The sequence below is a fragment of the Coturnix japonica genome, unplaced genomic scaffold (genome assembly GCF_054131305.1).
Source record: "Coturnix japonica strain WE unplaced genomic scaffold, WE-NBRP24 Scf050, whole genome shotgun sequence".
Classification (NCBI taxonomy): domain Eukaryota; kingdom Metazoa; phylum Chordata; class Aves; order Galliformes; family Phasianidae; genus Coturnix; species Coturnix japonica.
Genome location: NW_028188953.1, coordinates 2,077,764 through 2,103,918, shown reverse-complemented (window position 1 = coordinate 2,103,918; position 26,155 = coordinate 2,077,764). Strand labels below are relative to the sequence as shown.

At 58.0% G+C, this 26,155-nt stretch overlaps 1 protein-coding gene across 1 annotated transcript; it reads left to right on the top strand.

Annotated features, from left to right (window-relative positions):
* Positions 1-221: 221 nt before the first annotated feature.
* Positions 222-26,155, top strand: SLC39A7 (solute carrier family 39 member 7). Its single transcript, XM_085532680.1, has 8 exons — positions 222-249; positions 5,893-7,334; positions 11,977-12,145; positions 13,416-13,496; positions 15,800-15,916; positions 18,431-18,514; positions 20,660-20,856; positions 25,749-26,155. Exons 2-8 carry the CDS (start codon positions 5,898-5,900, stop codon positions 25,998-26,000), a joined length of 2,337 nt encoding a protein of 778 aa, XP_085388806.1. The 5' UTR covers positions 222-249; positions 5,893-5,897; the 3' UTR covers positions 26,001-26,155.

Sequence of the window (26,155 nt, the reverse complement as noted above, 5' to 3'; positions counted from 1 at the left end):
GGCGGCGGGGCCTTCAAACCTTATTTCCGCTTCCGGTATTGAGGGGTTGGAGATGAGGAAGGGCAAGTCTCGCGATAACTCCCCCCTGTTCCCGTACCCCCCTTCCCAATAGGAACCGGAAATGCCCGGAGTCAAGATGGCGGCGAGGCCTTCAAACCCTATTTCCGGTGTTTTGGGGGGGGGCAAATCTCGCGAGAGACCGGAAGGGGCGTGGCCTCGGTGCCACGTCGGGGTTGGAGCCGAGGAGCGGTGAGTGAGTCCTCCGGGGGCGCGGGGCGGCGGGCGGCGCTCTGCCCATTCAATCCCGTCTCTATGGTCATTCCCCGTTCTACTCTATGGGATGAGCTTGGGACGCTCTGGCCCCTCTTCTGCGTCTCTATGGTGGCTCCATTGATTCCTATGGAGGGCCGGTCCTCCCGTGGCCACTCTATCCCCCCTTCCCCGTCTCTATGGTGGCTCCATTGATTCCTATGGAGGGCCGGTCCTCCCATGGCCACTCTATCCCCCCTTTCCCTTCTCTATGGTGGCTCCATTGATTCCTATGGAGACCTGGTCCTCCAGCGGCCACTCTATCCCCCCTTCCCCGTCTCTATGGTGGCTCCATTGATTCCTATGGAGACCCGGTCCTCCAGCGGCCACTCTATCCCCCCTTCCCCGTCTCTATGGTGGCTCCATTGATTCCTATGGAGGACCGGTCCTCCCATGGCCACTCTATCCCCCCTTCCCCGTCTCTATGGTGGCTCCATTGAGCTCTATGTGTCTCATGGGGGGGCTCTCTATCCCCCGTCTCTATGGTGCTTCCCATTCTCCTCTATGGGATGAGCTTGGGACGCTCTGTTCCCTCTTCTTCGTCTCTATGGTGGCTCCATTGATTCCTATGGAGGGCCGGTCCTCCCATGGCCACTCTATCCCCTCTTCCCCGTCTCTATGGTAGCTCCATTGAGCTCTATGTGTCTCACGGGGGGCCTCTCTATCCCCCGTCTCTATGGTCATTCCCCATTCTCCTCTATGGGATGAGCTTGGGATGCTCTGTTCCCTCTTCTTCGTCTCTATGGTAGCTCCATTGATTCCTATGGGGGAGGATCACTCCTCCATGGCCACTCTATCCTCTCTTCCCCATCTCTATGGTGGCTCCATTGATTCCTATGGAGACCCGGTCCTCCTGCAGCCACTCTATCCCCCCTTTCCCTTCTCTATGGTGGCTCCATTGAGCTCTATGTGTCTCATGGGGGGGCTCTCTATCCCCCGTCTCTATGGTGCTTCCCATTCTCCTCTATGGGATGAGCTTGGGACGCTCTGGCCCCTTAGTGCCGTCTCTATGGTGGCTCCATTGATTCCTATGGAGACCCGGTCCTCCAGCGGCCACTCTATCCCCCCTTCCCCGTCCATATGGTGGCTCCATTGATCCCTATGGAGATCCGGTCCTCCAGCAGCCACTCTATCCCCTCTTCCCCGTCTCTATGGTGGCTCCATTGAGCTCTATGTGTCTCACGGGGGGCCTCTCTATCCCCCGTCTCTATGGTCATTCCCCATTCTCCTCTATGGGATGAGCTTGGGACGCTCTGTTCCCTCTTCTTCGTCTCTATGGTGGCTCCATTGATTCCTATGGAGGGCCGGTCCTCCAGCGGCCACTCTATCCCCCCTTTCCCATCTCTATGGTATCTCCATTCATCCCTATGGGGGAGGATCACTTACCCATGGCCGCTCTATCCCCCCTTCCCCATCTCTATGGTGGCTCCATTGATTCCTATGGAGACCCAGTCCTCCCGTGGCCACTCTATCCCCCCTTCCCCGTCTCTATGGTGGCTCCATTGATTCCTATGGAGGGTCGGTCCTCCCGTGGCCACTCTATCCCCCCTTTCCCTTCTCTATGGTGGCTCCATTGAGCTCTATGTGTCTCACGGGGGGGCTCTCTATCCCCCGCCTCTATGGTCATTCCCCATTCTCCTCTATGGGATGAGCTTGGGACGCTCTGGCCCCTTAGTGCCGTCTCTATGGTGGCTCCATTGATCCCTATGGGTGAGGATCACTCCTCCATGGCCGCTCTATCCCCTCTTCCCCATCTCTATGGTGGCTCCATTGATTCCTATGGAGACCTGGTCCTCCAGCGGCCACTCTATCCCCTCTTCCCCATCTCTATGGTGGCTCCATTGATTCCTATGGGGGAGGATCACTCCTCCATGGCCGCTCTATCCCCTCCTCCCCATCTCTATGGTGGCTCCATTGATCCCTATGGAGATCCGGTCCTCCAGCGGCCACTCTATCCCCCCTTCCCCGTCTCTATGGTGGCTCCATTGAGCTCTATGTGTCTCATGGGGGGGCTCTCTATCCCCCGTCTCTATGGTCATTCCCCATTCTCCTCTATGGGATGAGCTTGGGACGCTCTGTTCCCTCTTCTTCGTCTCTATGGTGGCTCCATTGATTCCTATGGAGATCCGGTCCTCCCACGACCACTCTATCCCCCCTTCCCCATCTCTATGGTAGCTCCATTGATCCCTATGGGGGAGGATCATGCCTCCATGGCCCCTCTATCCCCTCTTCCTTGTCTCTATGGTGGCTCCATTGATTCCTATGGAGATCTGGTCCTCCAGCGGCCACTCTATCCCCTCTTCCCCATCTCTATGGTGGCTCCATTGATTCCTATGGAGACCTGGTCCTCCAGCGGCCACTCTATCCCCCCTTCCCCATCTCTATGGTAGCTCCATTGATCCCTATGGGGGAGGATCACTCCTCCATGGCCGCTCTATCCCCTCTTCCCCATCTCTATGGTGGCTCCATTGATTCCTATGGAGATCCGGTCCTCCAGCGGCCACTCTATCCCCCCTTCCCCATCTCTATGGTATCTCCATTCATCCCTATGGGGGAGGATCACTTACCCATGGCCGCTCTATCCCCTCTTCCCCATCTCTATGATCCCACCATTGACCCCAATGGCAGATCTCCCCCATGGCCTTTCTATCCCCTCTTCCCCATCATCTCTATGGTACATCAATTGATCCCTATGGAGGGTCACTCTATCCCCCCTCCCCCATCTCTATGGTCCCACCATTGACCCCAATGGCGGATCTCCCCCCCATGGCCTTTCTATCCCCACTCCCCCATCTCTATGGTATCTCCATTGATCCCTATGGAGAGTCACTCTATCCCCTCTTCCCCATCATCTCTATGATCCCACCATTGACCCCAATGGCAGATCTCTCCCCATAGCCGCTCTATCTCCCCCATCTCTATGATCCCACCATTGACCCCAATGGCAGATCTCCCCCATGGCCTTTCTATCCCCTCTTCCCCATCATCTCTATGGTACATCAATTGATCCCTATGGAGGGTCACTCTATCCCCTCTCCTCCAACTCTATGGTCCCACCATTGACCCCAATGGCGGATCTCCCCCCCATGGCCTTTCTATCCCTCCTCCCCCATCTCTATGGTAGCTCCATTGATCCCTATGGAGGGTCACTCTATCCCCTCTTCCCCATCATCTCTATGATCCCACCATTGACCCCAATGGCAGATCTCCCCCCATAGCCGCTCTATCTCCCCCATCTCTATGATCCCACCATTGACCCCAATGGCAGATCTCCCCCCATAGCCGCTCTATCTCCCCCATCTCTATGATCCCACCATTGACCCCAATGGCAGATCTCCCCCCATAGCCGCTCTATCTCCCCCATCTCTATGATCCCACCATTGACCCCAATGGCAGATCTCCCCCCATAGCCGCTCTATCTCCCCCATCTCTATGATCCCACCATTGACCCCAATGGCAGATCTCTCCCCATAGCCGCTCTATCTCCCCCATCTCTATGGTCCCACCATTGACCCCAATGGCGGATCTCCCCCCGTAGCCGCTCTATCTCCCCCATCTCTATGATCCCACCATTGATCCCAATGGCAGATCTCCCCCCATAGCCTCTCTATCTCCCCCATCTCTATGGTCCCACCATTGATCCCAATGGCAGATCTCTCCCCATAGCCGCTCTATCTCCCCCATCTCTATGATCCCACCATTGACCCCAATGGCGGATCTCCCCCCATAGCCGCTCTATCTCCCCCATCTCTATGATCCCACCATTGATCCCAATGGCAGATCTCTCCCCATAGCCGCTCTATCTCCCTCATCTCTATGATCCCACCATTGACCCCAATGGCAGATCTCCCCCATGGCCTTTCTATCCCCTCTTCCCCATCATCTCTATGGTAGCTCCATTGATCCCTATGGAGGGTCACTCTATCCCCTCTCCTCCAACTCTATGGTCCCACCATTGACCCCAATGGCAGATCTCCCCCCATAGCCTCTCTATCTCCCCCATCTCTATGATCCCACCATTGACCCCAATGGCAGATCTCCCCCATGGCCTTTCTATCCCCTCTTCCCCATCATCTCTATGGTAGCTCCATTGATCCCTATGGAGGGTCACTCTATCCCCTCTTCCCATCATCTCTATGGTCCCACCATTGACCCCAATGGCGGATCTCCCCCCATAGCCGCTCTATCTCCCCCATCTCTATAGTCCCACCATTGATCCCAATGGCAGATCTCTCCCCATAGCCGCTCTATCTCCCCCATCTCTATGGTCCCACCATTGATCCCAATGGCGGATCTCCCCCCATAGCCGCTCTATCTTCCCCATCTCTATGGTCCCACCATTGACCCCAATGGCAGATCTCCCCCCATAGCCTCTCTATCTCCCCCATCTCTATGGTCCCACCATTGACCCCAATGGCAGATCTCCCCCCATAGCCGCTCTATCTCCCCCATCTCTATGGTCCCACCATTGACCCCAATGGCGGATCTCCCCCCATAGCCGCTCTATCTCCCCCATCTCTATGGTCCCACCATTGATCCCAATGGCAGATCTCCCCCCATAGCCGCTCTATCTCCCCCATCTCTATGGTCCCACCATTGACCCCAATGGCGGATCTCCCCCCATAGCCGCTCTATCTCCCCCATCTCTATGGTCCCACCATTGACCCCAATGGAGGATCTCCCCCCATAGCCGCTCTATCTCCCCCATCTCTATGGTCCCACCATTGACCCCAATGGCGGATCTCCCCCCATAGCCGCTCTATCTCCCCCATCTCTATGGTCCCACCATTGACCCCAATGGCAGATCCCCCCCATGGCCTTTCTATCCCCTCTTCCCCATCATCTCTATGGTACATCAATTGATCCCTATGGAGGGTCACTCTATCCCCTCTCCTCCAACTCTATGGTCCCACCATTGACCCCAATGGCGGATCTCTCCCCCATGGCCTTTCTATCCCCCCTCCCCCATCTCTATGGTATCTCCATTGATCCCTATGGAGGGTCACTCTATCCCCTCTTCCCCATCTCTATGGTCCCACCATTGACCCCAATGGCGGATCTCCCCCCATAGCCGCTCTATCTCCCCCATCTCTATGATCCCACCATTGACCCCAATGGCAGATCTCCCCCCATAGCCGCTCTATCTCCCCCATCTCTATGGTCCCACCATTGACCCCAATGGCAGATCTCCCCCCATAGCCTCTCTATCTCCTTCATCTCTATGGTCCCACCATTGACCCCAATGGCAGATCTCACCCCATAGCCGCTCTATCTCCCCCATCTCTATGGTCCCACCATTGACCCCAATGGCAGATCTCCCCCCATAGCCTCTCTATCTCCCCCATCTCTATGATCCCACCATTGACCCCAATGGCGGATCTCCCCCCATAGCCTCTCTATCTCCCCCATCTCTATGATCCCACCATTGACCCCAATGGCAGATCTCTCCCCGTAGCCGCTCTATCTCCCCCATCTCTATGATCCCACCATTGACCCCAATGGCAGATCTCCCCCCATAGCCTCTCTATCTCCCCCATCTCTATGATCCCACCATTGACCCCAATGGCGGATCTCCCCCCACAGCTTCAATGGCGACGGTCCTCCAGCCCCGGGAACCAGCGGCCTCCAACATGGCCGCCATCATGGCCGCCACTCTGGCTCTCTGCCTCCTCCCTTCCGCCTCTCACGGGGACCGCCATCACCAGGAGGACTTCCGCCATCACCAGGAGGACTTCCGCCATCACCGGGAGGACTTCGGCCATCACCGGGAGGACCTCGGCCATGGTCAGCACCAGCTCCATGTGGACAGCGGCCACGGCCACACCTTGACGGCCATGTTTAGTCGTGGGCACCAACACGAAGACCCCCAGCATGGACACTCACATGGGGACCCCCACCATGGGGACCCCCATAGGGACCCCCACCACAGCCATGGGGACCCCCATAGGGACCCCCATCATCAACATGGGGACCCCCATAGAGACCCCCACCACAGCCATGGGGACCCCTACCATGGCCATCAACATGGGGACCCCCATACGGACCCCCACTATGGCCATGGGGACCCCCACCATCAACATGGGGACCCCCATAGGGACCCCCATCATCATCATGAAGACCCCCATCATGGCCATCAACATGGGGACCCCCATAGTGACCCCCATTATGGCCATGGGGACCCCCATAGGGACCCCCATCATCATCATGGGGACCCCCATCATGGCCATCAACATGGGGACCCCCATAGTGACCCCCATCATGGCCATGGGGACCCCCATAGGGACCCCCACCATCAACATGGGGACCCCCATAGGGACCCCCACCACGGCCATGGGGACCCCCATCATGGCCATTCACATGGGGACCCCCATAGGGACCCCCATCATCAACATGGGGACCCCCATAGTGACCCCCATCATCATCATGGGGACCCCCACCATGGCCATCAACATGGGGACCCCCATACGGACCCCCACCACAGCCATGGGGACCCCCACCATGGCCATCAACATGGGGACCCCCATACGGACCCCCATTATGGCCATGGGGACCCCCATAGGGACCCCCATCATCATCATGGGGACCCCCATCATGGCCACCACCATGGGGACCCCCATAGTGACCCCCATTATGGCCATGGGGACCCCCATAGGGACCCCCACCATCATCATGGGGACCCCCATCATGGCCATCAACATGGGGACCCCCATATGGACCCCCTTTATGGCCATGGGGACCCCCATAGGGACCCCCACCACAGCCATGGGGACCCCCACCATGGCCATCAACATGGGGACCCCCATATGGACCCCCACCACAGCCATGGGGACCCCCATCATGGCCATGGGGACCCCTACCATCATCATGAGGACCCCCATCATGGCCATCAACATGGGGACCCCCACCACAGTCATGGGGACCACCATGGGGACCCCCACCATGGCCATGGCCATCAACATGGGGACCCCCAAGTTCCCCCCCCATCAGCTCCCAGCCGCCCGGACACTCTGACCCTCTGGATTCAGGTGAGCCCAGTATCCCCCCCCCCAATATCCCCCCTATTGATTCCCCCCCATTGACCCCCCCCCATATCCCCCCATCAGACAATGTCCTCCACCCTACTGATCAGCGCTGCCCCATAACACCCCCCATTAATGCCCCCCCATATCCCCCCCATTGATACCCCCCCATATCTCCCCCCGCACTGACACCCCCCACCCCCATATCCCCCCAATATCCCCCAAATCCCCCCATTGACACCCCCTCCCCTATAATACCCCCCCTATATCCCCCCCCATATTCCCCCTCCCCCCTTTATCCCTCCCTACCCCCCCAATATCCCCCCCACTGACACCCCCCACCCCCATATCCCCCCTCCCCCCTATATCCCCCCCATCCCCCCCCAGTATCCCCCCCACTGCCATCCCCCCCCCAATACCCCCCCATATCCCCTCTCCCCCCTATATCCCTCCCTACCCCCCCAATATCCCCCCCTATATCCCCCCCATCCCCTCCCAATATCCCCCCCATTGACCCCCCCCATAATACCCCCCCCCCCTATATCCCCCCTATCAGACGATGTCCTCCACCCTACTGATCAGCGCTGCCCCATAACACCCCCCATTAATGCCCCCCCCAATATACCCCCCATATCCCGTACTGACCCCCCTATATCCCCTACTGACCCCCCCCATATCCCCCCCCACTATATCCCATACTGACCCCCCCCATATCCCATACAGACCCCCCCATATCCCCCCCACTATATCCCCTACTGACCCCCCCCATATCCCCCCCACTATATCTCATACTGACCCCCATATCCCCCCCCCATATCCCATACAGACCCCCCCATATCCCCCCCACTATATCCCATACTGACCCCCCCATATCCCCCCCACTATATCCCCTACTGACCCCCATATCCCCCCCCCCATATCCCATACAGACCCCCCCATATCCCCCCCACTATATCCCCAACTGACCCCCCCCATATCCCCCCCACTATATCCCATACTGACCCCCATATCCCCCCCCACTATATCCCCTACTGACCCCCCCATATCCCATACTGACCCCCCACTATATCCCATACAGACCCCCCCATATCCCCCCCCATATCCCATACAGACCCCCCCATATCCCCCCCCCCATATCCCATACAGACCCCCCATATCCCCCCCCATATCCCCTACTGACCCCCCCATATCCCCCCCACTATATCCCATACTGACCCCCCCCATATCCCCCCCACTATATCCCCTACTGACCCCCCCATATCCCCCCCCATATCCCATACAGACCCCCCCATATCCCCCCCCATATCCCATACTGACCCCCCACTATATCCCATACAGACCCCCCCATATCCCCCCCACTATATCCCCTACTGACCCCCCACTATATCCCCTACTGACCCCCCCCATATCCCCCCCCCATATCCCCTACTGACCCCCCCATATCCCATACTGACCCCCCCATATCCCCCCCACTATATCCCATACAGACCCCCCATATCCCCCCCACTATATCCCCTACTGACCCCCCCATATCCCCCCCACTATATCCCATACTGACCCCCCCATATCCCCCCCACTATATCCCCTACTGACCCCCCCATATCCCCCCCACTATATCCCATACTGACCCCCCCATATCCCCCCCACTATATCCCCTACTGACCCCCCCATATCCCCCCTACTATATCCCATACTGACCCCCCCATATCCCCCCCACTATATCCCCTACTGACCCCCATATCCCCCCCCATATCCCATACAGATCCCCCCATATCCCCCCCCATATCCCATACTGACCCCCCCATATCCCCCCCATATCCCCTACTGACCCCCCCATATCCCCCCCACTATATCCCCTACTGACCCCCCCCATATCCCATACAGACCCCCCCATATCCCCCCCACTATATCCCCTACTGACCCCCCCCATATCCCATACTGACCCCCCCATATCCCCCCCCATATCCCATACAGACCCCCCCATGTCCCCCCCCATATCCCATACTGAGCCCCCCATATCCCCCCCCATATCCCCTACTGACCCCCCCATATCCCCCCCACTATATCCCATACAGACCCCCCCATATCCCCCCCATATCCCCCCCATATCCTCCCCCCCCCACTATATCCCCCATTGACACCCCCCCACAATATCCCCCCTATTGATTAACCCCATAATATCCCCCCCCATTAGACGCTGTCCTCCACCCTACTGATCAGCGCTGCCCCATAACACCCCCCATTAATGCCCCCCCCATATCCCCCTACTGACCCCCCCCCATATCCCCCCCACTATATCCCATATTGACCCCCCCATATCCCCTACTGACCCCCCCATATCCCATACTGACCCCCCCCCCCTATATCCCCCCATTAGACGATGTCCTCCACCCTACTGATCAGCGCTGCCCCCATTAATGCTCCCCCCCATATCCCCCCATTGATACCCCCCACCATATCCCTCCCTACCCCCCCAATATTCCCCATTGACACCCCCTCCCCTATAATACCCCCCCTATATCACCCCCCATATCCCCCCTCCCCCATATCCCTCCCTACCCCCCCAATACCCCCCCATATCCCTCCCTACCCCCCCAATATCCCCCCAGTACCCCCCCATATCCCCCCTATATCCCCCCCTATCCCCCCACTATATCCCCCATTGACACCCCCCACCCCCATATCCCCCCCATTAATGCCCCCCCCCATATCCCCCTACTGACCCCCCACCCCATAATATCCCCCCTATCAGACGATGTCCTCCACCCTACTGATCAGCGCTGCCCCCATTAATGCCCCCCCCCATATCCCCCCATTGATACCCCCCACCATATCCCTCCCTACCCCCATATCCCCCCAATATCCCCCATATCCCCCCCAATATCCCCCATATCCCCCCAATACCCCCCATATCCCATCAATATCCCCCACCATATCCCCCCTCCCCCCTATATCCCCCTCTATCCCCCCCCAATATCCCCCCCAGTGACACCCCCCAGCCCCATATACCCCCCATTGATGCCCCCCAGCCCCATATCCCCCCCATTGACACCCCCCAGCCCCATATCCCCCCCATTGACACCCCCCAGCCCCATATCCCCCCCATTGACACCCCCCACCCCCATATCCCCCCCATTGACCCCCCCCCATAATACCCCCCAATATCCCCCCATTGACACCCCCCAGCCCCATATCCCCCCCATTGACACCCCCCACCCCCATATCCCCCCCATTGACACCCCCCAGCCCCATATCCCCCCCATTGACACCCCCCAGCCCCATATCCCCCCCATTGACACCCCTCAGCCCCATATCCCCCCCATTGATGCCCCCCCCAACTGCTGCCCCCCCCCCATAATACCCCCCCCCATATCCCCCCCATCAGACGCTGTCCTCCACCCTACTGATCAGCGCTGCCCCATAACACCCCCCATTAATGCCCCCCCATATACCCCCATTGATACCCCCCCATACCCCCCTCTCCCCCCTATATCCCCCCCAATACCCCCCCAATATCCCCCCTCCCCCCTATATCCCCCCCATCCCCCCCCATATCCCCCCATTGACACCCCCTCCCCTATAATACCCCCCCTATATCCCCCCTCCCCCCTATATCCCTCCCTACACCCCCAATATCCCCCCCACTGATACCCCCCACCCCTATATCCCCCCTCCCCCCTATATCCCCCCCATCCCCACCCATATCCCCCCCAATACCCCCCCATATCCCCCCTCCCCCCTATATCCCCCCCTATCCCCCCCCAGTATCCCCCCCACCCCCATATCCCCCCCAATACCCCCCCATATCCCCTCTCCCCCTATATCCCTCCCTACCCCCCCAATATCCCCCCCTATATCCCCCCCATCCCCTCCCAATATCCCCCCCATTGACCCCCCCCATAATACCCCCCCCCCTATATCCCCCCATCAGACGCTGTCCTCCACCCTACTGATCAGCGCTGCCCCATAACACCCCCCATTAATGCCCCCCCATATCCCCCCCATTGATACCCCCCCATATCTCCCCCCCCACTGACACCCCCCACCCCCATATCCCCCCAATATCCCCCATATCCCCCCAATATCCCCCATATCCCCCCAATACCGCCCATATCCCCCAAATATCCCCCATATCCCCCCAATATCCCCCATATCCCATCAATATCCCCCACCATATCCCCCCTCCCCCCTATATCCCCCTCTATCCCCCCCCATATCCCCCCCATTGACCCCCCCCCATAATACCCCCCAATATCCCCCCATTGACACCCCCCAGCCCCATATCCCCCCCATTGACACCCCCCACCCCCATATCCCCCCCATTGACACCCCCCACCCCCATATCCCCCCCATTGACACCCCCCAGCCCCATATCCCCCCCATTGACACCCCCCAGCCCCATATCCCCCCCATTGACCCCCCCCTATAATACCCCCCAATATCCCCCCATTGACACCCCCCACCCCCATATCCCCCCCATTGACACCCCCCAGCCCCATATCCCCCCCATTGATGCCCCCCCCAACAGCTGCCCCCCCCCCATAATACCCCCCCCATATATCCCTATCAGACGATGTCCTCCACCCTACTGATCAGCGCTGCCCCATAACACCCCCCATTAATGCCCCCCCCCATATATCCCTATCAGACGATGTCCTCCACCCTACTGATCAGCGCTGCCCCATATCTCCTCCTGTTCCTGGTCCCATTGGAATCCAACGCCCCCCAGCACCAGGCGCTGCTGCGGCTGCTGCTCAGCTTCGCCGCGGGGGGGCTCCTGGGGGACGCCTTCCTGCACCTCATACCCCATGCACTGGGTTAGTATGGACCCCCCCCCAAATATAGGGGTCTATGGGGTGATATGGGGGGTCTGTGGGGTGATATGGGGCTCTATGGGGTGATATGGGGGGTCTATGGGGTGATATGGGGGTCTATGGGGTGATATGGGGGGTCTATGGGGTGATATGGGGGTCTATGGGGGGTCTATGGGGTGATATAGGGGGCTATGGGGGGTCTATGGGGGGATATGGGGCTCTATGGGGTGATATGGGGGGTCTATGGGGTGATATGGGGGTCTATGGGGTGATATGGGGGTCTATGGGGGGTCTATGGGGTGATATAGGGGGCTATGGGGGGTCTATGGGGGGATATGGGGCTCTATGGGGTGATATGGGGGGTCTATGGGGTGATATGGGGGGTCTATGGGGTGATTTGAGGGGTTTAGGTGGTGATATGGGGGTCTATGGGGCTCTATGGGGTGATATGGGGGCACTATGGGGCACTATGGGGTCTATGGGGTGATATGGGGGTCTATGGGGTGATATGGGGGGTCTATGGGGTGATATGGGGGGTTTATGGGGTGATATGGGGGCTCCTGGGGGACGCCTTCCTGCACCTCATACCCCATGCACTGGGTTAGTATGGAGACCCTATATGGGATCTATGGGGTGATATGGGGGTCTATGGGGTGATATGGGGGGCTATGGGGGGTCTATGGGGTGATATGGGGGTCTATGGGGGGTCTATGGGGTGATATGGGGGCTCTATGGGGCACAATGAGAGTCTATGGAGCACTATGGGGCACAATGAGGGTCTATGGGGGGTCTATGGGGCACTATGGGGCTCTATGGGGGGGTCTATGGGGCACTATGGGGTTCTGTGGGGCACAATGAGGGTCTATGGGTGGGGTCTATGGGGTTCTATGGGGGTCTATGGGGCACAATGAGGGTCTATGGGGGGTCTATTGGGCACTATGGGGCACTATGGGGCACAGTGAGGGTCTATGGGGGGGTCTATGGGGCACAATGAGGGTCTATGGGGGGGTCTATGGGGCACAATGAGGGTCTATGGGGGGGTCTATGGGGCTCTATGTGGCACAGTGAGGGTCTATGGGGGCTCTATGGGGCACTATGGGGCTCTATGGGGCTTTATGGGGGGTCTATGGGGTACTATGGGGCTCTATGGGGCACTATGGGCTCAATGTGGCCCTCATTCCCCCCCCATCCCCTATTTGTGTCTCCCATTGTCCCTATGGGGGGCGGTTGTGGGGTCAATGGGGCTGACCTTGTTTCCCCCCCCCCATTTTAGTGCCCCACACGGCCCATGAGGACGGCAGGCAGCACTTGGGGGGCAGCGAAGGAACCAGGGGACACGGGCACTCACACCACGGTGGGTATTGGATCCCATTGGATCCCATTGGATCCCATTGGATCCCATTGACACCCATTGATTCTCATTGACACCCATTGGATCTCATTGACACCCATGGGTGCCCATTGGATCCCATTGACACCCATTGATACCCATTGGATCCCATTGAGACCCATTGGATCGCATTGACACCCATTGGATCCCATTGGATCCCATTGACACCCATTGGATCCCATTGGATCCCATTGACACCCATTGAGACCCATTGGATCCCATTGACACCCATTGAGACCCATTGGATCCCATTGGATCCCATTGACACCCATTGGATCCCATTGGATCCCATTGGATCCCATTGACACCCATTGGATCCCATTGGATCCCATTGACACCCATTGGATCCCATTGAGACCCATTGGATCCCATTGACACCCATTGGATCCCATTGGATCCCATTGACACCCATTGGATCCCATTGACACCCATTGGATCCCATTGGATCCCATTGACACCCATTGAGACCCATTGAGACCCATTGGATCCCATTGACACCCATTGGATCCCATTGACACCCATTGACACCCATTGGATCCCATTGGATCCCATTGGATCCCATTGACACCCACTGAGACCCATTGGATCCCATTGACACCCACTGGATCCCATTGGATCCCATTGACACCCACTGGATCCCATTGGATCCCATTGAGACCCATTGGATCCCATTGGATCCCATTGACACCCATCGGATCATCATTGACACCCATTGGATCCCATTGGATCCCATTGACACCCATTGGATCCCATTGACACCCATTGATTATCATTGACACCCATTGATTCCCATTGGATCCCATTGACACCCATTGATTATCATTGACACCCATTGATTCCCATTGACAGCCATTGGATCCCATTGACACTCACTGGATCCCATTGACACTCATTGGATCCCATTGACACCCATTGGATCCCATTGGATCCCATTGACACCCATTGGATCCCATTGGATCCCATTGACACCCATTGATTATCATTGACACCCATTGATTCCCATTGGATCCCATTGACACCCATTGATTATCATTGACACCCATTGGATCCCATTGACACCCATTGGATCCCATTGACACCCATTGATTATCATTGACACCCATTGGATCCCATTGACACCCATTGGATCCCATTGACACCCACTGATTATCATTGACACCCATTGATTCCCATTGGATCCCATTGACACCCATGGGTGCCCATTGATTCCCATTGATTATTATTGATCCCCATTGGATCCCATTGACACCCATTGACACCCATTGATTCCCATTGATTATCATTGATTCTCATTGACACCCATTGACACCCATTGACACCTATTGATCCCCATTGATTATCAATGACACCCATTGACACCCATAGGTGCTGAGGGGCTGGTGTCTGTAGGGACGTGGGTGCTGTCCCTATGGGTGCCCATTGATTCCCATTGATTATCATTGATCCCCATTGGATCCCATTGACACCCATAGGTGCTGAGGGGCTGGTGTCTGTAGGGACGTGGGTGCTGTCCCTATGGGTGCCCATTGATTCCCATTGATCCCCATTGATTCTCATTGACACCCATTGACACCTATTGATCCCCATTGATTATCATTGATCCCCATTGACACCCATTGACACCCATAGGTGCTGAGGGGCTGGTGTCTGTAGGGACGTGGGTGCTGTCCCTATGGGTGCCCATTGATTATCATTGATCCCCATTGATCCCCATTGACACCCATTGACACCCATTGACACCTATTGATCCCCATTGATTATCATTGATCCCCATTGGATCCCATTGACACCCATTGACACCCATAGGTGCTGAGGGGCTGGTGTCTGTGGGGACGTGGGTGCTGTCCCTATGGGTGCCCATTGATTCCCATTGATTATTATTGATCCCCATTGACACCCATTGACACCCATTGACACCCATTGACACCCATAGGTGCAGAGGGGCTGGTGTCTGTAGGGACGTGGGTGCTGTCCCTATGGGTGCCCATTGATTATCATTGATTATCATTGGATCCCATTGACACCCATTGATTCCCATTGACACCCATTGACACCTATTGATCCCCATTGATTATCAATGACACCCATTGACACCCATAGGTGCTGAGGGGCTGGTGTCTGTAGGGATGTGGGTGCTGTCCCTATGGGTGCCCATTGATTCCCATTGATTCCCATTGACACCCATTGATTCCCATTGACACCCATTGATTATCATTGATTATTATTGACACCCATTGATTATCATTGACACCCATTGACACCCATAGGTGCAGAGGGGCTGGTGTCTGTAGGGACGTGGGTGCTGTCCGGGATCGTTGCGTTCCTGGTGGTGGAGAAGGGAGTGAGACACATCAAGGGGGGACACGGCCATGGGCACAGCCACGGTAATGGGGGGGGGCTACTATGGGATATTAATGGGGGGGGCTACTATGGGGGGCTAATATGGGATCTTAATGGGGGGGGCTACAAGGGGGGCTACTATGGGACCTTAATGTGTGGGGGGGGGCTACTATGGGGCCTTAATGGGGGGGGCTACTATGGGACTTAATGGGGGGGGCTACTATGGGGCTTTAATGGGGGGGGGCTACTATGGGACTTAATGGGGGGGGCTACTATGGGATCTTAATGGGGGGGGGGCTACTATGGGGCCTTAATGGGGGGGGGGCTACTATGGGACCTTAATGGGGGGGGGCTACTATGGGGCCTTAATGGGGGGGGGGGCTACTATGGGACCTTAATGGGGGGGGGCTACTATGGGGCCTTAATGGGGGGGGCTACTATGGGACTTTAATGGGGGGGGCTACTATGGGACCTTAATGGGGGGGGGGCTAGTATGGGACCTTAATGGGGGGGGGGGGCTACTATGGGGCCTTAATGGGGGGGGGCTACTATGGGGCCTTAATGGGGGGGGCTACTATGGGACTTTAATGGGGGGGGCTACTATGGGACCTTAATGGGGGGGGGGCTACTATGGGGCCTTAATGGGGGGGGCTACTATGGGACTTTAATGGGGGGGGCTACTATGGGACCTTAATGGGGGGGGGGCTAGTATGGGACCTTAATGGGGGGGGGGGGCTACTATGGGGCCTTAATGGGGGGGGGCTACTATGGGGCCTTAATGGGGGGGCTACTATGGGACTTTAATGGGGGGGCTACTATGGGACTTTAATGGGGGGGGCTACTATGGGACCTTAATGGGGGGGGGCTACTATGGGGCCTTAATGGGGGGGGGGGCTACTATGGGACCTTAATGGGGGGGGGGCTACTATGGGGCCTTAATGGGGGGGGCTACTATGGGACTTTAATGGGGGGGGCTACTATGGGACCTTAATGGGGGGGGGGCTAGTATGGGACCTTAATGGGGGGGGGGGGCTACTATGGGGCCTTAATGGGGGGGGGCTACTATGGGGCCTTAATGGGGGGGGGGCTACTATGGGACTTAATGGGGGGGGGGCTACTATGGGATCTTAATGGGGGGGGGGCTACTATGGGATCTTAATGGGGGGGGGGGGGCTACTATGGGACCTTAATGGGGGGGGGGGGGGCAACTATGGATCCTAATGGAACTTAATGGGGGGGGGGCTACTATGGGACCTTAATGGGGGGGGGCTACTATGGGATCTTAATGGGGCCTTAATTGGGGGGCTACTATGGGGGGCTACTATGGGGCCTTAATGGGGGGGGGGGGCTACTATGGGACCTTAATGTGGGGGGGGCTAATATGGGACATTAATGGGGGGGGGCTACTATGGGGGGCTAATATGGGATCTTAATGGGGGGGGGGCTACTATGGGGCCTTAATGGGGGGGGGGGCTACTATGGGGCCTTAATGGGGGGGGGCTACTATGGGACCTTAATGGGGGGGGGCTACTATGGGACCTTAATGGGGGGGGGCTACTATGGGGCCTTAATGGGGGGGGGCTACTATGGGGCCTTAATGGGGGGGGGGGGCTACTATGGGGCCTTAATGTGTGGGGGGGGGCTACTATGGGGCCTTAATGGGGGGGGGCTACTATGGGACCTTAATGGGGGGGGGGGGCTACTATGGGGCCTTAATGGAACTTAATGGGGGGGGGGGGGGGCAACTATGGGCCCTAATGGAACTTAATGGGGAGGGGGGCAACTATGGGCCCTAATAGAACTTAATGGGGGGGGGGGCAACTATGGGCCCTAATGGAACTTAATGGGGGGGGGGGGGGCCAACTATGGGGCGCTGTGGGGTCTCTATGGGGCTCTATGGGGCGCTATAGGGTGGCTGTAAGGCTCTATGGGGTTCAGTTGGGCTCTATGGGGTTTCTATGGGGTCTCTATGGGGCTCTATTGGGCGCTATAGGGTGGCTGTAAGGCTCTATGGGGTTCAGTTGGGCTCTATGGGGTTTCTATGGGGTCTCTATGGGGCTCTATGGGGCGCTATAGGGTGGCTGTAAGGCTCTATGGGGTTCAGTTGGGCTCTATGGGGTTTCTATGGGGTCTCTATGGGGCTCTATTGGGCGCTATAGGGTGGCTGTAAGGCTCTATGGGGTTCAGTTGGGCTCTATGGGGTTTCTATGGGGTCTCTATGGGGCTCTATTGGGCGCTATAGGGTGGCTGTAAGGCTCTATGGGGTTCAGTTGGGCTCTATGGGGTTTCTATGGGGTCTCTATGGGGCTCTATTGGGCGCTATAGGGTGGCTGTAAGGCTCTATGGGGTTCAGTTGGGCTCTATGGGGTTTCTATGGGGTCTCTATGGGGCTCTATGGGGCGCTATAGGGTGGCTGTAAGGCTCTATGGGGTTCTGTTGGGCTCTATGGGGTTTCTGTGGGGTCTCTATGGGTCTCTATGGGGCGCTATAGGGTAGCTTTAAGGCTCTATGGGGTTTCTATGGGGTTTCTATGGGGTGTCTATGGGAACTGTTTGTAGGGCGGAAGGAGAAGGAGAGCGATGGGGAGGAGGAGGAGGAGGAGGAGGAAGAGCGGAAACATGGATCAATGGACAGCAATGGAGGTAATGGGGGGGGGGGCAACAGTGGGGTCAACATTGGGGTCTCCATTGGGGTCTCCATTGGGGTCTCCATTGGGATCCCCATTGGGGTCTCCATCGGGGTCTCCATTGTGGTCTCCATTGGGGTCATCATTGGGGTCTCCATTGGGGTCTCCATTGGGGTCTCTATTGGGGTCTCCATTGGGGTCTTCATTGGGATCCCCATTGGGGTCATCATTGGGGTCTCCATTGGGGTCTCCATTGGGGTCTCCATTGGGGTCAACATTGGGGCCATCATTGGGGTCTCCATTGGGGTCTCCATTGGGGTCTCCATTGGGGTCAATATGGGGCCATCATTGGGGTCTCCATTGGGGTCATCATTGGGGTCTCCATTGGGGTCTCCATTGGGATCCCCATTGGGGTCTCCATTGGGATCACTATGGGGTCTCCATTGGGATCCCCATTGGGGTCACTATGGGGTCTCCATTGGGGTCTCCATTGGGGTCTCCATTGGGATCCCCATTGGGATCCCCATTGGGGTCTCCATTGGGATCCCCATTGGGATCCCCATTGGGGTCTTCATTGGGGTCTCCATTGGGGTCTCCATTGGGGTCTCCATTGGGGTCTCCATTGGGATCCCCATTGGGGTCAACATTGGGGTCTCCATTGGGGTCTCCATTGGGGTCTCCATTGGGGTCTCCATTGGGGTCTCCATTGGGCCACTATTGGGGTCTCCATTGGGGTCTCCATTGGGGTCTCCATTGGGGTCTCCATTGGGATCCCCATTGGGGTCTTCATTGGGGTCTCCATTGGGGTCTCCATTGGGGTCTCCATTGGGGTCTCCATTGGGATCCCCACTGGGGTCTCCATTGGGGTCTCTATTGGGGTCTCCATTGGGGTCTCCATTGGGGTCTTCATTGGGGTCTCCATTGGGGTCTCCATTGGGGTCTCCATTGGGGTCATCATTGGGGTCATCATTGGGGTTTCCATCGGGGTCATCATTGGGGCCAATATGGGGATACCATTGGGGTCTCCATTGGGGTCTCCATTGGGATCACCATTGGGATCTCCATTGGGGTCTCCATTGTGGTCTCCATTGGGGCCGTCATTGGGGTCTCCATTGGGGTCTCCATTGGGGTCTCCATTGGGGTCTCCATTGGGATCCCCATTGGGGTCTCCATTGGGGTCTCCATTGGGATCCCCATTGGGGTCTCCATTGGGCCACTATTGGGGTCTCCATTGGGGTCTCTATTGGGGTCTCCATTGGGGTCTCCATTGGGGTCTCCATTGGGATCCCCATTGGGGTCTCCATTGGGCCACTATTGGGGTCTCCATTGGGGTCTCTATTGGGGTCTCCATTGGGGTCTCCATTGGGGTCTCCATTGGGGTCTCTATTGTGGTCTCCATTGGGGTCTCCATTGGGGTCAACATTGGGGTCTCCATTGGGATCCCCATTGGGGTCTCCATTGGGGTCTCCATTGGGGTCTCCATTGGGGTCATCATTGGGGTCTCCATTGGGGTCAACACTGGGGTCTCCATTGAGGTCTCCATTGGGGTCTCCATTGGGGTCTCCATTGGGGTCTCTATTGGGGTCTCCATTGGGGTCTCCATTGGGGTCCCCATTGGGGTCTCCATTGGGGTCTCCATTGGGGTCTCCATTGGGATCCCCATTGGGGTCTCCATTGGGGCCATCATTGGGGTCTCCATTGGGGTCTCCATTGGGGTCTCCATTGGGGTCACTATGGGGTCTCCATTGGGATCCCCATTGGGGTCTCCATTGGGGTCTCCATTGGGATCCCCATTGGGGTCTCCATTGGGGTCTCCATTGGGATCTCCATTGGGGTCATCATTGGGGTCTCCATTGGGGCCATCATTGGGGTCTACATTGGGGTCTCCATTGGGGTCTCCATTGGGGTCTCCATCGGGGTCTCCATTGGGATCCCCATTGGGGTCTCCATTGGGGTCTCCATTGGGGTCTCTATTGGGGTCTCCATTGGGGTCTCCATTGGGATCTCCATTGGGGTCTCCATTGGGGTCTCCATTGGGGTCTCCATTGGGGCCATCATTGGGGTCTCCATTGGGGTCTCCATTGGGGTCTCCATTGGGGTCTCCATTGAGGCCATCATTGTTCCCCCCATTGTGCCCCCCATTGCCCCCCCTGCCCCATAGCCATGCAGGTCTCTGGGTACCTGAACCTGGCGGCAGACGTGGCCCACAACGTGACGGACGGGTTGGCCATCGGGGCGTCGTTCGCCGTGGGTCCGGCCGTGGGGCTGGTGACGGCCATGACGGTTCTGATCCACGAGGTGCCCCACGAGGTCGGGGATCTGGCCATCCTGGTGCAGTCGGGGTGTAGCAAGAAGAAGGTCAGACCCCATAACAACCCCATTATATCCCACCCCATAAGGTCAGACCCCATAACAACCCCATTATATCCCACCCCATAAGGTCAGACCCCATAACAACCCCATTATATCCCCACCCCATAAGGTCAGACCCCATAACAACCCCATTATATCCCACCCCATAAGGTCAGACCCCATTATATCCCACCCCATAAGGTCAGACCCCATAACAACCCCATTATATCCCACCCCATAAGGTCAGACCCCATAACAACCCCATTATATCCCACCCCATAAGGTCAGACCCCATAACAACCCCATTATATCCCACCCCAGAAGGTCAGACCCCATAACAACCCCATTATATCCCACCCCATAAGGTCAGACCCCATAACAACCCCATTATATCCCACCCCATATGGTCAGACCCCATAACAACCCCATTATATCCCACCCCATAAGGTCAGACCCCATAACAACCCCATTATATCCCACCCCATAAGGTCAGACCCCATAACAACCCCATTATATCAAACCCCATAAGGTCAGACCCCATAACAACCCCATTATATCCCACCCCATAAGGTCAGACCCCATAACAACCCCATTATATCCCACCCCATAAGGTCAGACCCCATAACAACCCCATTATATCCCACCCCATAAGGTCAGACCCCATAACAACCCCATTATATCCCACCCCAGAAGGTCAGACCCCCCCCCCAGCCCCATTATATCCCACCCCATAAGGTCAGACCCCATAACAACCCCATTATATCCCACCCCATAAGGTCAGACCCCATAACAACCCCATTATATCCCACCCCCCTCCCCATTTAACCCCCAACCCCTCCACCCATTCCATCCCCCCCTCCCCAATTCAACCCCCCCCATTTAATCCTCCCAAAGACCCCCTTAAGACTCCCCCAAAAGACCCCCCTCCCAATATCCCCATCAAGACCCCCCAAAGACCCCCTTGAGACCCCCCAAGACCCCCTTAAGGCCCCCCCCAAAGACCCCCTCAGACCCCTCCCCCCCATATCCCCCCATTAACCCCCATTTTATCCCCCAAAGACCCCACAGACCCCCACAGCCCCCCCAATATCCCCCTCAAGACCCCCAAACACCCCCCAAAGACCCCTTAAGACCCCCCCAAAGACCCCCTCAGACCCCCACAGCCCCCCCCAAAGACCCTCCTCCCCCAATATCCCCATCAAGACCCCCTTAAGACCCCCCAAAGACCCCCCAAAGACCCCCCCAAAGACCCCTCCCTTCCCATATCCCCCCCATTAACCCCCATTTTATCCCCCCAAAGACCCCCTCAGACCCCTCCCTTTCCACATCCCCCCCCCAATATCCCCATCAAGACCCCCAAAGATCCCCTTAAGACCCCCCCAAAGACCCCCCCTCCCCAATATCCCCATCAAGACCCCCTCAGACCCCCTTAAGACCCCCAAAGACCCCTTTAAGACCCCTTCCCCCCCATATACCCCCCAATATCCCCCCCAAAAACCCCCTCATACCCCCTTAAGACCCCCCAAAGACCCCTAAGACCCCCAAAGACCCCTCCAAAGACCCCTCCAAAGACCCCCTCCCCCCATATACCCCCCAATATCCCCCTCAAGACCCCCCAAGACCCCCTCAGACCCCTCCAAAGTCCCCTCCCCCCCCATATCCCCCCCAATATCCCCATCAAGACCCCCTCAGACCCCCTTAAGACCCCCCAAAGACCCCTTAAGACCCCTCCAAAGACCCCTTCCCCCCCATATCCCCCCATTAACCCCCATTTTATCCCCCCAAAGACCCCCAAAGACCCCGTCAGACCCCCACATCCCCCCCAATATCCCCATCAAGACCCCCTTAAGACCCCCAAAGACCCCCCAAAGACCCCTTAAGACCCCTCCAAAGACCCCGTCAGACCCCCACATCCCCCCCAATATCCCCATCAAGACCCCCTTAAGACCCCCCAAAGACCCCCAAAGACCCCTTAAGTCCCCCAAAGACCCCCTCAGACCCCCACAGCCCCCCCCAAAGACCCCTCCCCCCAATATCCCCATCAAGACCCCCTCAGACCCCCTTAAGACCCCCAAAGACCCCCTTAAGACCCCTCCCCCCCCATATACCCCCCAATATCCCCCTTAAGACCCCCAAAGACCCCTTTAAGACCCCTCCAAAGACCCCTCCGCCCCATATCCTCCCCCAATATCCCCTTCAGACACCCTTAAGACCCCCCCAAAGACCCCCTCCCCCCCATTTCCCCCCCATATCCCCCCATTAACCCCCGTTTTATCCCCCCAAAGACACCCAAGACCCCCTTAAGACCCCCAAAGACCCCCTCAGACCCCCCCAAAGACCCCTCCCTCCCCATATCCCCCCATTAACCCCCATTTTATCCCCCAAAAACCCCCTCAGACCCCCTTAAGACCCCCCCAAAGACCCCTCCCCCCCCATATCCCCCCATTAACCCCCATTTTATCCCCCCAAAGACCCCCAAGACCCCCTTAAGACCCCCCCAAAGACTCCTCCCCCCCCCATATCCCCCCCAATATCCCCATCAAGACCCCCTCAGACCCCCTTAAGACCCCCCAAGACCCCCTTAAGACCCCCCAAGACCCCCTTAAGGCCCCCCAAGACCCCCTCAGACCCCTCCAAAGACCCCTCCCCCCCCATATCCCCCCATTAACCCCCATTTTATCCCCCCAAAGACCCCCAAGACCCCCTTAAGACCCCTCCAAAGACCCCTCCCCCCCCATATCCCCCCCATATCCCCCCATTAACCCCCATTTTATCCCCCCAAAGACCCCCAAGACCCCCTTAAGACCCCCTTAAGACCCCCAAAGACCCCCTCAGACCCCTCCAAAGACCCCTCCCCCCCCATATCCCCCCCATTAACCCCCATTAACCCCCATTTTATCCCCCCCAAGACCCCTAAGACCCCCCCAAAGACCCCTCCCCCCCCATATCCCCCCCATATCCCCCCATTAACCCCCATTTTATCCCCCCAAAGACCCCCAAGACCCCCTTAAGACCCCCAAAGACCCCTTAAGACCCCCCAAAGACCCCCAAAGATCCCATAAGACCCCCCCAAAGACCCCCAAAGACCCCTTAAGACCCCTCCCAAGACCCTTCCCCCCCCATATCCCCCCATATCCCTCCCCCATATCCCCCCATTAACCCCCATATCCCCCCCATTCCCCCCCATATCCCCCCATTAACCCCCATTCTATCCCCCCCCCAGGCCATGCGCCTCCAGCTCCTCACAGCCCTTGGTGCCGTGGGGGGGGCGGCCTGTTCCCTGTTGGCTGAGGGGGTGGGGGATGCGGCCACGCGCTGGACCCCCAAAGACCCCCCCAAAGACCCCTCCCCCCCCATATCCCCCCCATTAACCCCCATTTTATCCCCCCAAGACCCCCTCAGACCCCTCCAAAGACCCCTCCCCCCCCATATCCCCCCATATACCCCCCAATATCCCTCTCAGACCCCCTTAAGACCCCCCCAAAGACTCCTCCCCCCCCCATATCCCCCCCAATATCCCCATCAAGACCCCCAAAGACCCCTTAAGACCCCCCCAAGACCCCCCAAGACCCCCTCAGACCCCTCCAAAGACCCCTCCCCCCCCATATCCCCCCCATATCCCCCCATTAACCCCCATTTTATCCCCCTTAAGACCCCCTTAAGACCCCCCCAAAGACCCCTCCCCCCCCATATCCCCCCATTAACCCCCATTTTATCCCCCCAAAGACCCCTTAAGACCCCTCCAAAGACCCCTCCCCCCCATATCCCCCCCATATCCCCCCATTAACCCCCATTTTATCCCCCCAAAGACCCCCAAGACCCCCTTAAGACCCCCCAAAGACCCCCAAAGACCCCTTAAGACCCCTCCAAAGACCCCTCCCCCCCCATATCCCCCCATTAACCCCCATTTTATCCCCCCAAAGACCCCCTCAGACCCCCACATCCCCCCAATATCCCCATCAAGACCCCCTCAGACCCCCCAAAGACCCCTTTAAGACCCCTCCAAAGACCCCTCCGCCCCCATATACCCCCCATTATCCCCATCAAGACCCCCTCAGACCCCCTTAAGACCCCCCAAGACCCCCTTAAGGCCCCCCAAGACCCCCTCAGACCCCCCCAAAGACCCCTCCCCCCCCATATACCCCCCAATATCCCCATCAAGACCCCCTCAGACCCCCCCAAAGACCCCTCCCCCCCCATATCCCCCCATTAACCCCCATTTTATCCCCCCCAAGACCCCCAAGACCCCCTTAAGACCCCCTTAAGACCCCCAAAGACCCCCTCAGACCCCTCCAAAGACCCCTCCCCCCCATATCCCCCCATTAACCCCCATTTTATCCCCCCAAAGACCCCCAAGACCCCCTTAAGACCCCCTTAAGACCCCCAAAGACCCCCTCAGACCCCTCCAAAGACCCCTCCCCCCCCATATCCCCCCATTAACCCCCATTTTATCCCCCCAAAGACCCCCAAGACCCCCTTAAGACCCCCTTAAGACCCCCAAAGACCCCCTCAGACCCCTCCAAAGACCCCTCCCCCCCCATATCCCCCCCATTAACCCCCATTAACCCCCATTTTATCCCCCCCAAGACCCCTAAGACCCCCCCAAAGACCCCTCCCCCCCCATATCCCCCCCATATCCCCCCATTAACCCCCATTTTATCCCCCCAAAGACCCCCAAGACCCCCTTAAGACCCCCAAAGACCCCTTAAGACCCCCCAAAGACCCCCAAAGATCCCATAAGACCCCCCCAAAGACCCCCAAAGACCCCTTAAGACCCCTCCAAAGACCCTTCCCCCCCCATATCCCCCCATATCCCTCCCCCATATCCCCCCATTAACCCCCATATCCCCCCCATTCCCCCCCATATCCCCCCATTAACCCCCATTTTACCCCCCCAGGCCATGCGCCTCCAGCTCCTCACAGCCCTTGGCGCAGTGGGGGGGGCGGCCTGTTCCCTGTTGGCTGAGGGGGTGGGGGATGCGGCCACGCGCTGGGTCCTGCCCTTCACCGCGGGGGGCTTCATCTACGTGGGCACCGTGTCCGTCCTCCCACAACTGCTCCGTGAGGACCAACCCGTCCAGTCCCTGCTGCAGCTCATGGCGCTGCTGGCTGGGGTGGCCATGATGGCCGCCATCGCTCAGTGGGAGTAATGGGGGGGGATATGGGGTCTATGGGGCGGATATGGGGGTCTATGGGGGTCTATGGGGGGTTTACAGTGTGATATGGGGTCTTTGGGGGGGGTCTATGGGGGGATATGGGGGTCTTTTTGTAGGACGTGATCAATAAAAGTGATTGGTGACATCAA

What these genes read in the sequence shown, in the direction of transcription:
- SLC39A7 (XM_085532680.1), top strand. Translation starts at nt 5,898, where the DNA reads ATGGCGACGGTCCTCCAGCCCCGGGAACCAGCGGCCTCCAACATGGCC. An exon ending in ACACGGGCACTCACACCACG is followed by an intron (nt 13,497 to 15,799) that starts GTGGGTATTGGA and finishes TGACACCCATAG; the next exon opens with GTGCAGAGGGGCTGGTGTCT. An exon ending in CGGGGTGTAGCAAGAAGAAG is followed by an intron (nt 20,857 to 25,748) that starts GTCAGACCCCAT and finishes TTACCCCCCCAG; the next exon opens with GCCATGCGCCTCCAGCTCCT.